The sequence below is a fragment of the Anopheles ziemanni genome, chromosome 3 (assembly GCF_943734765.1).
Source record: "Anopheles ziemanni chromosome 3, idAnoZiCoDA_A2_x.2, whole genome shotgun sequence".
Taxonomy (NCBI): domain Eukaryota; kingdom Metazoa; phylum Arthropoda; class Insecta; order Diptera; family Culicidae; genus Anopheles; species Anopheles ziemanni.
The window spans coordinates 6,280,012-6,293,965 of record NC_080706.1 but is presented as its reverse complement, the minus strand read 5'-3'; the positions used below and the strand labels follow the sequence as shown (position 1 = coordinate 6,293,965).

The 13,954-nt window shown below is 44.4% G+C and overlaps 3 protein-coding genes across 3 annotated transcripts; 2 read left to right on the top strand and 1 right to left on the bottom strand.

Moving 5' to 3' along the window:
- Positions 1-9,315: 9,315 nt before the first annotated feature.
- Positions 9,316-10,408, bottom strand: LOC131289544 (tRNA (cytosine(38)-C(5))-methyltransferase). Its single transcript, XM_058318826.1, has 2 exons — positions 10,324-10,408; positions 9,316-10,263 (listed from the first exon to the last, which is right to left on the bottom strand). Exons 1-2 carry the CDS (start codon positions 10,406-10,408, stop codon positions 9,329-9,331), a joined length of 1,020 nt encoding a protein of 339 aa, XP_058174809.1. The 3' UTR covers positions 9,316-9,328.
- Positions 10,409-10,528: 120 nt separating this feature from the next.
- Positions 10,529-11,137, top strand: LOC131289542 (large ribosomal subunit protein mL43). The gene has a single exon (XM_058318824.1). It carries the CDS (start codon positions 10,571-10,573, stop codon positions 11,135-11,137), a length of 567 nt encoding a protein of 188 aa, XP_058174807.1. The 5' UTR covers positions 10,529-10,570.
- A 235-nt stretch (positions 11,138-11,372) lies between these two features.
- Positions 11,373-13,022, top strand: LOC131287581 (golgin-45). Its single transcript, XM_058316643.1, has 2 exons — positions 11,373-11,507; positions 11,578-13,022. The coding sequence occupies exons 1-2, from the start codon at positions 11,477-11,479 to the stop codon at positions 12,885-12,887; spliced, it is 1,341 nt and encodes a 446-aa protein (XP_058172626.1). The 5' UTR covers positions 11,373-11,476; the 3' UTR covers positions 12,888-13,022.
- Positions 13,023-13,954: the final 932 nt, after the last annotated feature.

The following is a 13,954-nucleotide window of genomic DNA, read 5'->3' as shown; positions in this document are numbered from 1 at the left end:
CTACAAACGCTGAACCTTACCCGTACCCCTTTTTTCCTCGCGTTGCATATTTTAATCCCCATCTTGTTTCCCAGTGCTTAAGGAAGGATGGTATGCTTGGGTGGAATATGCATTTTACTTCGCCGCTCATGAATACCGTTTTCCCAGCGGAAACGGGGCAACATGTTCCCGGAAGGTAGTGTCGTGGGCTTTACATATTTGTTTGTTGAAAATAACGAAACTATGTCCTTCGGTCCTTTTCCTTTGACAATCATCAGGGGTTTAGGACACAATGCTTCAAGAATCTCAAGCTACTACTTCAGCTCTGCTTCATAAACAGTATTATATTTGGTTTCCCAAAGTTGTGAAAAATAGCTATAAGACAGAACCCCTGTACCAACCCCTCTGGAAGAGAATAAGGTTTAACCTCTGATCGTAGGCGGGCAAGGGTAAGCTTCACCTCCGGTGACGATGCAACTAACACCCTTCGCTTGTTGGAGACCGAAGGTCCGAAGCAATGTAGTAGGTGGTGAGGAGCATGCGGCGCGTTATAATATCCGCCAACCGAACCTCGCACGTAGCACACTGTCAAGGACACACGGTCCGCAGGCGACACCAGTGATTGGGACGTTTTATAGCAACTGCACCTGCGAGAGAACTAGAACCAACTGAGAAGGACTATCATCAGTGGCCACCTTGCCAACCCCTTCACTGACGGACTCTCACTGTCCCACACTTGGGGGTATATGTAGGATGGCACAGGAAAAGAAACACAACAATTTAATTTGCACCACAAGATTGCCACATTTCTCGACTTTTACCCTTTTGGTTGGATGGTTGGTTGTTTGCTGGCAAAGGCGTCGTTGGTACGTCTGTCACCTGCCTGACGGAAGGCAATAGCATTTTGCAAAGATCTTACGGGCCGGGATGCCAGTCATTTTGGGTAACGTACGTCATTTTCCTTCCAAGCATCGGTGACCCAAAAGCTGTCCTGTCTTGAGGCGGGGACACGATAAAGAAAGTCTCTTATGAAACCTGATAGAATGGCAAGGACAAGTAGATAATACAAGGATCAAAATTATAAAATAGCATCTTTTGTTCCGATCCTCGCCCCCAACCGTCCAATGTCAAGTCAAAGGCGGCCGTAACTACTTTTCACAACAAAAAAAACCTAAGATTTTACACTGGCATAAGAATGGGCGAAGCGGTGACAACAACTAACCCGCCTACTGCTTTGCACATCTGTTATGAACTTTTTTTTACACATCACAACAACGACAGTATTGATAATTTTCGCAAGTAGGGTGAAACAGCGTAACATCGTGCACTTAGTAACGGCGAACATCCCACACCCACAATAAATGGGAGTAGGCAAGAAAACCCCCCTTCTCACGAACGAACAAATGGATGGAATACAAATCTACTAGTGTTAGAAAGAAAGATTGAATAATTAATCCACATCCGCGTGCATTTTGTCGTATTTCTAGCCTTTCCTGGTATACTCTTTTTTAGTTGTTAACCTTCAGTTTTCACTTACACGCGCTCCCGTACAATGCAAATGCACTAATAAAACCGAGCATGGGTGCGCATTGTTTGTGATCCAGCGGGCGATCGGAGGGGGACAAAAAAAAACACAACGTTTGTGCAAAACACAAACAATGCAAACTGCACCACATCCCATTGCACTGGGTGGGTGGGTGGCAGCAGCTTGTGCAACAGCAATATGATTTACACAGGCGCTAGGATTGTCCACCAACACCCGGCTAGGCTTGGGACGAAGAAGTAAAGCCAAGGGTGACAATAATTTAAAGACAATTTGTGCAACACGGCATCATTGTGTGTCGGCGACATGTTGTTTTGTTTATTGTTGTATCCAATGCAAGCACACACACACACATTTGGAGGAAACACATCCGGCGAAAACCTTGAATCATAAATCTATTACACGTTCATGCATCGTATTAAGTTAAAATCGTATTTGTATTCATTGTGCTAGGAAGTACGGATGATGGTACAAGTCGTCTCTAATATAAAACGTGCTTTCTTATGCTTTTAAACCTTACACTTTTCTACGAGATGTGGTAAGATGGGTTGATGATGCAATTCAATAGTTGAAATGCATATTATTGTTGCATTGTTTGCCAATATTCCTACATGTGAAAGCTGTAATGAAAGGATGGCGAGAGTAAAAAGTATTACCACCGCTTATCCATATTTCTCCTTATATCCTTTTCAGTTTAATGAGTATCCTTCCTGTTCCTGCAACGGGGTGGATTTCTGTTCAATTAAGGACAACCAATTCCATTTTCCTTTCCTGCCTCCAAATGTGTTGAAATTCCCAACCTTTGGGCACAACGTATTGTTTGTGAAATGCAATGCGCCACCGAATGTTCTTTTAGCAGGCAAATTGAAATCCTTTTCCAAGCACAACTAACTAAAATACGACGGATGATTGAAACAGCGAGTGGTGCGTGTGCTTGTGAGCTTTACGGAGCCGATGCGCTCGCTGAACGTCAACGAACTGAATGGTGTTAGTGGCGCACTAATCAGCACATGACTGTATTTGCCTGGCAGCACGTTGGTTGGGTTGGTTGGGTTGGGTGGATCGGAAAGCCGAGACGGAGCGGGGTGCGCGCTATCTTGCGACTGAAGATGCGATAAAAAAAGAATATTCAAACAAACCATCCGTACGCGGCCACACAACATGAACGTCTACACAGCACACAATCCACCCTGCCACAGCCACCCATTCACCCACTCTCTCTCTTATCCTTCGTTCTTGCTGTCAGTTTTCTTTCGTGGCATTATATAATACACGCGAAGAAAATTATTGTTAGGAGGGTAAAAGCCGCCTGCTTAAAAATAAGTCAACAATCGATGCAACTTGCCACCCCCCTTGGAGCTGTTATTGAGCAGCCGTTTAAGGAAGGTTTTATCATTACACTTTGGACAGCGAATATACACAGTTAATGAGCTTGCAGGAACAACCCTGTTGATGGATCAACACTTAACATACACAAGGCCCGGTGTAAACGGGGCAAACTACATCTATCTACTTTTACTACCTCAAACACAATAACAAATCCGATAGGGGTGAGCAGCGTTAGAATGAGGCTATTGCAAAACGTTTACAGCGTTTGATAAAAGCACCAGGAACAGATAACACCGCACACTTTTCCCATAGCGATCCATTTTTGAGGCGATATCCTGAATAAGAAAGACCCCAACAGTGCAGCAGAGACAGGGAACAGAAAATCAATCGAAACATTTCATCAACCTTTTAACACCACCCTTGCGCCCTCGCTGCAAAAATCGTTGTCGTTCGATCAAGTGTACAATGTCCGGCTCCACGTTCGGAGCGGGATGTCAAACATACTTTTGCCGAAAGAGTCCACGGCGGTGCCAGGCGCTTTTCTATCTCTCCAGAATTCCCCGTTGGATACAAGGTAGTACAGTTGGGTTAGTCTCGCAGAGCGCATATATGGGCCTCGAGAGGCCACAGCTACAAAAGAGACTGAAGGAGTAAATTTCCGTATGTATAAACGCAATCCCCATTGAGGGTTTGGGTGGCGCGTGTGGAGCGATAACAGGGGCTAGTAGTACTAAAGGGAGTGATTGTCCCTTTAAAGGGATGCAGAGTGAGAAGGCTAGCAATACCCTGTGACCGTTACCATACTAACCTACTGTCAAGGAGTCGATCGAATGAACCTTGAACGTACAGCAGTGTATCCAACAACTGGCGCTTCCAAACTCGTGCCGCCGTGTCCGGCGCCACGATCGAACGGTATTCCGGAGTACTGTTCATGGGAAGTATCGTGGAAAACGATGCATCACCACGGGCGATTGTGAAAAATGTTCGTCCATCTATTGGAGGGGTTTCGATTGATTTGGACGGTCAGACGACGGTGGAGCGCACACACCTGCACAATTTACTACAGAACCATACCAATACTTTTGCAGCCCATCTGTCAAATGACGAACCGTTTTGAGGGAGCTCACTCGGTTTCATTGGGGGGAAACCTCGAGATGAATGCGCCGCTGCGCTGTTCATCGTGGTCCAAATGAACATTTCCAACATTTGACAGATGCTAGAGTTGATGATGACCAAGAAAAAATACTTTTGCAACCCACGACATCAGCAGACCAGGAACACCTTACGCATTAGGATTGCACAGCCTGCTTAAATGAAACCCATTGTATGATTTTCACGACAGCATTGACTTTCAATACCATACCTGTGGGCAATTTTCCATGAGGTCTTGTACGGCTCAGCCGACAAGTATTAGGACATTTCTTCCACAATCGACCACACCACCGTCCTCTCTCGCTCGCGTATTACTCGGGCCGGGGTGGAAGAAGGGATTTGGTCACGGTCGAAGAAGGAAGTCATGTCGACTGGTGGTCACGACGGCGACGGAAACTATACACACATTCACACACCCACGTACACCGTCGTCTTCATGTGGACCCTCTGTCCGTTTCTGTCACCATAAACTGCTGCTAATTAAATCTTCTTTTCTTTCGACTTTCTTCCGGTGTTCGGTCAACGCGAAGCAATGCAACCGCCCGTGAAGTGCACGTAACAAAATTATATCTGTACACAATATTCCTCCTCTTTACGCAGCAAACGACACACCGTCAGCCACAGCAGTCAGCCAGCCGTTCGATAATCTTATTAAGCAATACAATGGCGAGTGAACACACACCTTCGTCGCCCCGTTCGTCACAGGTAGGGCCAGAATAGCAGACGAGCCAAGAAAGCGCTACGACAAATGTGTTCCATTTCGCGATATCTTCTCGTCTTCACACACTTACGAAGGAGCGGAAAAAACCTTTGGCACTGTGCGGTGATAATAGAATTCCTTACTCGAGCACCCCAACCCACGTACGATACTCGACTTTTCGAATGCCACCGTGAATGGATAGTTTTTATCACTTGCCACAACGGTGCTCGTGCAAGAAAACTATACGCCGAACAGCGATACCGTGGCCGGTTTCGCTAGGGAAAGCGCAAGAAAACGGAGCACTGGCAGCCGTGCCCTGTGTACGCACTAGCTTCGGTTTTACAATACCCATCACCGAGGGCTTCTTTTTCTTGGCACCAGAGAGTTCAGGTTCAGACTACACACCCATTTTTCTCATCCATCGGGGCAAGGGGATGACTTCACTGACCGCCTCTGTACCGCTGAATTACTGACTTTCTAGGTGACCGATCGGCGGACACAACCCGCAGTTCACAAAACAGCAGCAACACCAGCAGTAGCAGCAGCTCTGTGCCAGCCAAAACTCTCCACGAAATAATATGTAAATAAAAATCAAAATGGCGGAGTCGGCTGAGTTCCGGGATGAATGAAGAAAAGACACTCAACCATTGACAGAGGTTCATCTCGGCGAAGGTTTCATCCACGAGCCCCTCCTCGACGGTCTCGATGAACGGCTTTGTTGACAGCCCATTCCGCTACCACATCCCCCACCAGTCTCCTCGCTGAGGAGAATTTTCCGGAGAGATCACCCTTTCATCGAGTAAGATAGAAAACATCCTCAAGTATACGCAGATTCAGTGATCATGTTTTTCTTCTACAGAAAAATGATCACTACACACGTTGAGGCGCCACAAACAAACAATCAAACTTTCATTGTCATATCTGAATAGGCTGTGCACCTATTCTTCGCTTCGTGCGTCATTGTACAGACACCACACACAAACGATCGTCATTGATTTATCATTCAATCATGTCAACGGTGAAAGGTCAGCCAATCAATTCATTTATGTATAACTACTGCACCACAATTGTTCTTATTTTGCTTCATACGCAGAACGTTTACATACAAACAATACGGATAAGCGTTACCTGGTGGTGAGTATTGGGATAGGCTTTTATCATCAGGGGATTCGATCCCCTGCCAACTGTGAACTACAACAAAGCATTTGTAGCACCTTTACCAGCTGGACCATGGAACTGTCTCAATGAAGCTGGACTATTTTGCTGTACATGAATGCAAAGCAGCAAGATGCAAAAAAGATTGAATTAAACGGGTCTTCGTATGCGCCAACAAAATAGATCAGAGGCGCACCCTTTTTCTTACGCTACACGCTCTTACAGGTACAATTTACTACCAGCTTTATTCACAAATTACGACGATCATTCCGTACAGTAGCCACAGGATGAATGATAATCCATTAGCCGAAGTATTTCTCAGAAACGTACGCAAACACGATACACTCTATGACGGAAGGAAAAAGTACGTGGAAAACACAATAAAATTAACGACCCATAACGTCACGTTTCGGCCAGTGGCTGCTCCTTTGGCCACAATGCGCACCTACCGGCGCAAAACGCTTTCTCTGATATAAAAGAAAATTTATATTCGCATGTTCCACGTACCGAAAAGGAAGGGCCTGTTAAAAGCTCGAGACAGTCCAAGCTAGTTTGAAGGTATTTTATTTCATACTTTCGCTCCAAAACAAAGCCAACCCTGTGAATGGAAGAATCGAAGAGACCGCTTGTTTTATCGCTTTCATTCAACAACGAAATCGCGATGAACCTTTGTTCTTTGCACCTTGTACAGTTTTCTTGCTAATTCGAGTACACTGTACCTATTTTCGTGGTTACCTCTATTTATAATTTCTAAATGAATGGCTACAGTAAACCTATGTAAAGTGAACCAAGTGTGTACTACGTAAAGAAAGCAGTTGTAAACCGATAAAAAAATAATATACAGTGCCTGCGACGGATGAAAGCATCGTACAAACAGCTGACCTTACACGGTCATGGGATAAAATATTATCTGGATTGGGACTTTATTGAATGGGAAAGTCATTTGTTTTGCATAGCAGTTGAGTCGACGACGAGTTCCGACTCTTGGCATAACATAGGTGTCGTGATTTCACGAATCATTTCTCTATTTCAATATATTTCAACTTCCAAATTCAACTATTAGCTTCATTTTCACTATCCACTCTCGTCAAAATCAATCACAAGACTGATGGTTCAATCCTTTTCGTTTTTCAATGTGTACTTTGTTCCACCTTTTTCCATATGCAGATCCATCTCGGTTCAGTAGTAGACCATCACTCTTCCAATTTTCGTTGCCAACTATCTAGCGAATAATATCATTTTTAATTTTTCGTTGCCCCGCATTCAAAATTCATTCGTTTATAATTTCGATCAGTTCGTCCATTGTTATTATCATTCTATATATTCATCTAGCTCGGTTCAATCCCTACAATAGGTTTGAGAATGACAAAGTTATCTAAAGATAAAGTTGACGTCAAAGTCTATTACGAAGCTATGGTTTTAAGTTGGTCCCGTTAAGCAAAATTCGACATAACTTACCTTTAGCAACTATTGAGATATTTGATGCCTGTTTCTGCGCCGATAGAAGCTTTTTGCGTTTTGCTTGAACAATATCCTTGTTTAACGCAAACTACACTTTAAACGGCAAGAGAATTTCGCACACCCTCTTTAATACCGATGGAAAATGGGCAATTTTTGTTTTGTTCTTTCCGTACCCTCCGGTTTGAGGTTAGAATTCGTTTGCTGATCATATGTCGATCGCTTCCCCGCTGCCGCTATCCAGAGTTACTTTCTGCACTTTTTTTTTATACGTCACAAAACACAAAATGCTTCGAACCATCAATGCAAGGCCCTCACTCGCTCTTTCATACTTTTTCTACTGTCTCCTTCTCATTCTTGCCCACATGGTTTAGCGCGATATGGAGCGATGTATCGATTTTTCCGTCGTACTGTCTGGGGTTATTTGCGGTTGGTCTGCAAAGCTTGTTGTGACTACTAATAGTGTAGCGAACTTTTTGAAACCTTCTTACAAATCGAGAAACTTAAGTTAACAGTGAACAAATATGAGAAAAATAATCTAAATCCATATAAACCACTACGTTCCGAACTACGCTCCTGAGAGCAAGCAAGACAACACGAATCTCATGGATCCGCTTTTTCCATATAGTTTTCTTCTTCGCACGGCTATTCGTTCGTGATGAACATAGAATTTATGCTGCATTTGCATTTTTCACTTCAAATCAATTCCACGCCAAACGATTGATAATTCTAAGGACTCGAAGAGAGCGCCAGAATTGGACAAAATTCGTTCGATACTTGCTTGGAACGTCAACACATTGCGTAGTCATAAAGAAGGAAGCGTAGATAGGGTTAGACAGAAACTTCCGCAAAGAAGAAGTGGGAGAGAGAAAGAAAGAAAAACTACGGACTCAGTGAGGTGAGGTTATGGCATTTTCAGCGGGGATAGTGGCTTTTAAGAATTTATTTGATTTCAATCGAATCTCTAAAATGGAGTAACGAACACTGAACGCCACACACTTTGCTCATGTCTAGTGCCAACGCGATTACTACGGGATTTCACTACTTTTTTTTCTTTCGTTGGATCACCCACGGGATTTGAAGAAACACACAAAGATGACGCCTTTTATGACGTAGACTGGGACAGCGAAGGGTTTGTTGCTCGTCGCATCGAGCAACAAAAACGAAGTTGAAGCACTTTACGCCTAATAACACCCGTGCACTTGAGGAAGGGCTATCAGCTCTTCTATGAAATTTTCGCAAAGGCGACATAAGGCATTGATTAAATCATCACGGTTTCGTGGCGGTGTAATGGCTCCACCGATAGGTATCACGCACTTTTTCTTTCGCTTTTCGAACGACACTTGCAGAGTAGCAACTCGTGCTACCAACACTTTGGCCGCCGTTAGGTTGGCCCCCTTTTCTTGCACATTGATATTAGAACTTTGTTACTGCAATTACGTATAATTAAATCGTTGTAAATTAGTTTTTCCAACCTACTACACGAAAGAACGCCGCGAAGACTATTTTTGCAATCGAAGAGAGATTTTTTCACACCGTGGTTTGACAGCTAAAAGACTCAATCGCAATTCGGCCGGCCATGTTGGATTTGTTAAAGCGAAACAGCGATATGTAAGAGGGAAGGCTATTTGTCTCAGTCCCACGTATCGCGATGGAGTAAAACATCCCAATACCGCTAGAGGGCAGTTTTAACGTTTTTATTTGATCTATTTTCCCCAAAAAATCTCTAATTTTATTACCACCAGCTTAATATAATTTGTATTAAAAATACATAATGGATAACTAAGTACATACCAAATCAAACATTCAATATGCCGGCATGTCTATACACATCTTTCAATTTAAACATGCCTTCTCTTTCTATTTCCTTTCTGTTTATGAACTGACGGTTAAGTGCAGACAATTGTAAAAAAATCTATTTATTCTTTAACTTGCATCGAATTTTACGGGAATTTTATCAACACAGTGTGCAAATAAGAAATAGTAGATGGAGGTTTAAGTGACATATATTTTCATAGTTCTTCAAGTAATACGCTTACTACAAACACGTTCACACTATTACCCAGTACGCGATAACGTTGTTTTTTCGATACAGTATCAGGAAAACTAAAATATTCTGGAAAATTCATCAACCTGGCCACCTCCTTCGGCGTAAAGTAACGCATCTGGAGTTGGTTTAATAAATTTAGCTTGATGTCTTCATCAGGGCTAACGGATGCTCGCTGATAAATCTGGTCAAATGTTTCCTTTGCTAGGGGACAGAATACTGAGCCGGTTCCTTCCGCAAAATGCGTGTAGGCTTTAGTAAAGCACATCGAATTTGTTGACTCTCTAGTGCACACATCCATCAGGGGCAAATGTTTCTTCAACGATACATCAGATAATAGGTAAGGCACCGGGTCTTCGGATCCATCAATTATATCTTGGATCTTGGATTGTGTTGTGCAGGCATTTGCGGGTGGCTCGGTAATTATACCATCATATTTCCTTCTGAAATCGCAACCCTTTTGTTTGGCGATGCAATAGTACCTGTGTCGCGTGTTCGGTATTCCAAACTGGTGCGGAGATAGTATGTATTCCTGATATTCAAATCCAGCCGCCGTAAGACGTTGCTTGTAATGTTCGCACGCTTGAGATTTCTCAAATCCTTTAACATTTTCCATCAGTATGAACTGTACGGTAGGAATGGCATCCAGAAGATCACAAATGTGACTAAATGGATCGCTTCGTCGGTCGTTTAAATCATTAAACTTTCCGTTCCTGGTAAAAGGTTGACACGGTGGGGACATGAGAATCGTATCGACATTCTGCTTAGTAATTTTCTTCGCCGTTAAACTGAGTATGTTTCCATTGCGGACAGTTTTTTCTCCAAAGTTGTGAGAGTAAACTGTATTGGCTACAGGATTGACGTCGATTGCAGAAACAATTTCGAACGGCTTTCCGGTCCCTGCAAAGAACGAGAAAATGTGTTTAGAATGTCGCTGTTGAGCCAAATCCACATGCTTACGTTCCAGCGCCATACGCATTCCACCGATGCCGCTAAATAATTCCAGCACTCGACGTTGTTTTCCCGTATGTGCAAAACTTTCCATCGTTGAATTTGGTATGAGCCTTTTGCACGCTGCTCAGCACTTTTGTTTATTATTCTAGGATGGTTGACTTCTGTCAAAACTATTTTTGACAATCGAGTATCGCAGTGCCGGACCATTTGTTTTCCTTCGAAGAAGCCGGCGTACACAGTCCCAGCAGCAAACATGTCTAATTCACATTTATTCCTCAAATCAGGATTCCCCCGAGCTCCACTACAGAATGGAATCGGTCGGTACGTGTGTCAGCTACAACGCATCACCCTGAAGTACTGCAAAACGAGTGGCTCCAGCAAAGGCATGCGTGAGTTTCTCGAACACGAGCTGGTGGACTTCAGCCGATCCAATCCCGGCGTTGTGGTGTACGTTAAACCTCGCCGGCACCGTACGGCGGTGATGACGGCGGAATTTCTAAACGGCGAACGGTCGTGGATCAACTGCCGCAACAATTCTCGGGAGGAGATATCGAAGTGGATTCAGGTGCTGAAGCAATCGAATGGGCAGTCGGAGGAGCTGCGCTTACGTAAACACTGGCACACGGATGTGCCGAGTGTGCAAGGTGCCTGGACACCGTTCACGCATCAACATCCCACAACCAATGTTACCGAGTTTCCCTGCAAAGAGCTTTCGCAGCTCAAGGTGGACGAACCGAGCGCCACGGAAAAATTGTTGCAGCTGTACTTGGCTCAGAGGAAACCGCCTACAAATGATTCGCCTAAAGAGGAAGCAAAGTAATTAAGGAATTGTTAAGTAGAATAAAACCAGCAATGAAAGAGTAGTGATAAAAATATAAATTTCATTTTTATGGCAATTCTTGAAGCGAAATGGTAATTTCTGTTGAAATAATCGATCATGTTGATGTTATGTCAAACTTATGTTTACAATCATGCGATCGTTGAAGTCTTATTCATGAAATGTCAACAAAAAGCAGCTGATGGAAAAAGTGGTGCTGCTTCGAGGAGGAGTCATAACAAAGCTGTGGTAGAGGAAAGGTCGTAGTAGAAATTATCACCTCCCATGATAAGACCGATAGGCTAGTCATTGTGCCTTGTTAAGCGATAAACCGGGAATCCAATGTTTCCCAAGCAAAGTGCAATGGATTCTGGTAATATGCGCAAACGTGTCCCACTTTTTAAGCCATTCTCAACTTTCACTCCCTTCCGCTGATTACACAGCTCGTCGTACCCAGGGCGATGGTATGGAGAATGAAGACTTTGCTGCACCGATCAGTGCAAAGCGAACATCAACGACGTCAACTACCTCCTCGTCGGTAGTATCGGCGGATATTAAATTGCCGGTTAACTTTTCCATCGAAAGACTACTGCCTCACTCCGGAGCCAACCCAGTGTACCGTCCGACGGAGCTCGTCACCGGTGGCAATACGTCGCTCGCGGCTGTTGTACCTCGCGGTAAGGTGTTCAATCTGGTCCCTCGGCTAGTGTCGACAGGCACACGCAGCAAGCTGTCCACGATGCACAACAAAGAACCAAAGTTTGTCCCGTTCGAACCGTACAAGGGTGCCGTAACGCCAATCATTCCTGGACGAAACAGTATTCCCGGAGGTGGCAGCCGTGTGAAGCTTAGCAATCGCAATAACCTCGACCTGAGTGTGCTTGTGTCGCAAATGTCCACCATCACCGATATGGAACTGCGAAGCAAGTCTGTACCATCGACCGCGGACGAGGAAAAGCTGCGGTACGGGAAGGAACTCGAGGAGCTGCGCAAAGAGCGCGATTACTTCCAGGGACAGCTAAAGTTTCAGGCGCAGGTGAATGCGGAGCTTAAAAATCTCCTAGTCGCTGCCGTCGGCGAGGACCTGCAGACGAAGGTTAACGTGCTGACCGAAGACAAACTGCATCTCGCGCGCAAGCTGTTGAACTCGGCCGAAAATCTCTCGTCGCACACGGAACAGATTGAGTTTTTGGCCGGCCAGAGTGAGGTGTGGCGCAGTAAGTTTCTCGCCAGTAGTTTGATGGTGGAAGAGTTGGCCCGCTGGAAGACGAGTCTGCTGCAGCGGAACGGTTTACTGCTGACGTCCAACAAGGAACAACTCGAAGTTATTTCGAAAACGCGTGAAATGACGGTCGACGTGCTGAAGCAACTACGTTTTTTGGCCAACTTGAAGGATCCACTACAGCTTCAGTCGGCCACTGTGCTCGATTTGGCCGCGGAGTGTGTTAACATATCGCAGCTATTGGCGCTGCAGCATTCGGCCCTCGGTATGCCGGATAATTTGATCGGCTTGACGGAGTTGGAGAGTATGACGGAGGCGGAAAAGTTAGCGGTTCAAGCGTTGCAGCACTCAAATCAATCTCTCGTCCCGACGGACGATGCATTTCGGGCTATCGTTGGCCAAGCGTTTCCGTCCATACACTCCATTAGGCAGCAACAGTACCATGCGGACATGTCACCGATGTCGACGGGTTCCGATTTTGAACTTATAGCAAAACCGGACAGTGAAGCGATGAACGAATCGTCGAATTGATAGATTTAATTTGTGAACGCACTTCACCTAAGTTTGTTTGTGTTATTTTAAATTTTCAATGTTTTACCCCTATTATCAGCTGGACAACTTTATTCGTGGAATTAAGTATTCAGCAATAAAATTCAAACGGGTCCATCAGATAATTTTCTTTAACTTGGAACGGGCTGGAAAGAGATTCCTTCGGTACATCCAATTCGCGTCGGGGTGCAGGCCAACGCCGTTCAGCGACCGCCGCTGGCGTTTTTCTCGACGAAGGTAATTCCCTCGGTGATCTTGACGTCTCCATCGACGGCATCAACCAGGCGCAAGGCACGTTCCTATTCGGTGTCAGTAAGCGTTAGTGCAACAAGAAATGAAACAAAAAAATTATCCCTCCAGGAAGGGTTCCGGATCTTCCAGAGAAATTAATCAATATCAATTGATCACACACGATCCCTGTTTGCATAACCGCTTCATAAGTGGCAATAAATTCTGGACGTGTTGCACCAACATGGCGCGTTCAACGATCTAAACGGAATGATAAAGTCTGCATCGTCCGAATCGGCTTACCTTGGCGCAAAGCACAATTGATAGTTCGCCGCAGTCCCGCACGAACTTCAGGGGGGAGGTTAGTATTCCATCGGCTTCCGTTTGGGGGGCGGCTGCGGCCACGGTTAGTACGATGATCAAAACATAGAATTGCTTCATTCCGAATCAACTGTAAGTTTGGATCGTTTGCTTCGTCCTTCAACTAATTTGCAGGATACGTATGAATGAAATTACCTCTCAAAACGAAGGTGCAACGTGGATTACCACGTTTTACTTTTGATATACGTTAAGACGTTAAGACGTATATTAAACGAAGTAGTTTATATTTCTACCATGAGTACTTCAATCGAAATAATTTTCCTGCACGATCTTGATATCATTCCAAAAGCATTGGATCATACTACCAAAGAAAACAACATGATATTGTAAACAGACCGGCTTCCGGAAAAATAACATTCCTGACTTTTTTAATTGTACGATCCGATTCGTAAATTCTTGTTGATGTAAAATAGTGCCACTAGTGCAGTTAAGAAATTTTA

What these genes read in the sequence shown, in the direction of transcription:
- LOC131289544 (XM_058318826.1), bottom strand. Translation starts at nt 10,408, where the DNA reads ATGGAAAGTTTTGCACATACGGGAAAACAACGTCGAGTGCTGGAATTA. An exon ending in AATGCGTATGGCGCTGGAAC is followed by an intron (nt 10,264 to 10,323) that starts GTAAGCATGTGG and finishes CGTTCTTTGCAG; the next exon opens with GGACCGGAAAGCCGTTCGAA.
- LOC131287581 (XM_058316643.1), top strand. Translation starts at nt 11,477, where the DNA reads ATGTTTCCCAAGCAAAGTGCAATGGATTCTG. An exon ending in GCAAAGTGCAATGGATTCTG is followed by an intron (nt 11,508 to 11,577) that starts GTAATATGCGCA and finishes CTGATTACACAG; the next exon opens with CTCGTCGTACCCAGGGCGAT.
- LOC131289542 (XM_058318824.1), top strand. Translation starts at nt 10,571, where the DNA reads ATGTCTAATTCACATTTATTCCTCAAATCAGGATTCCCCCGAGCTCCA.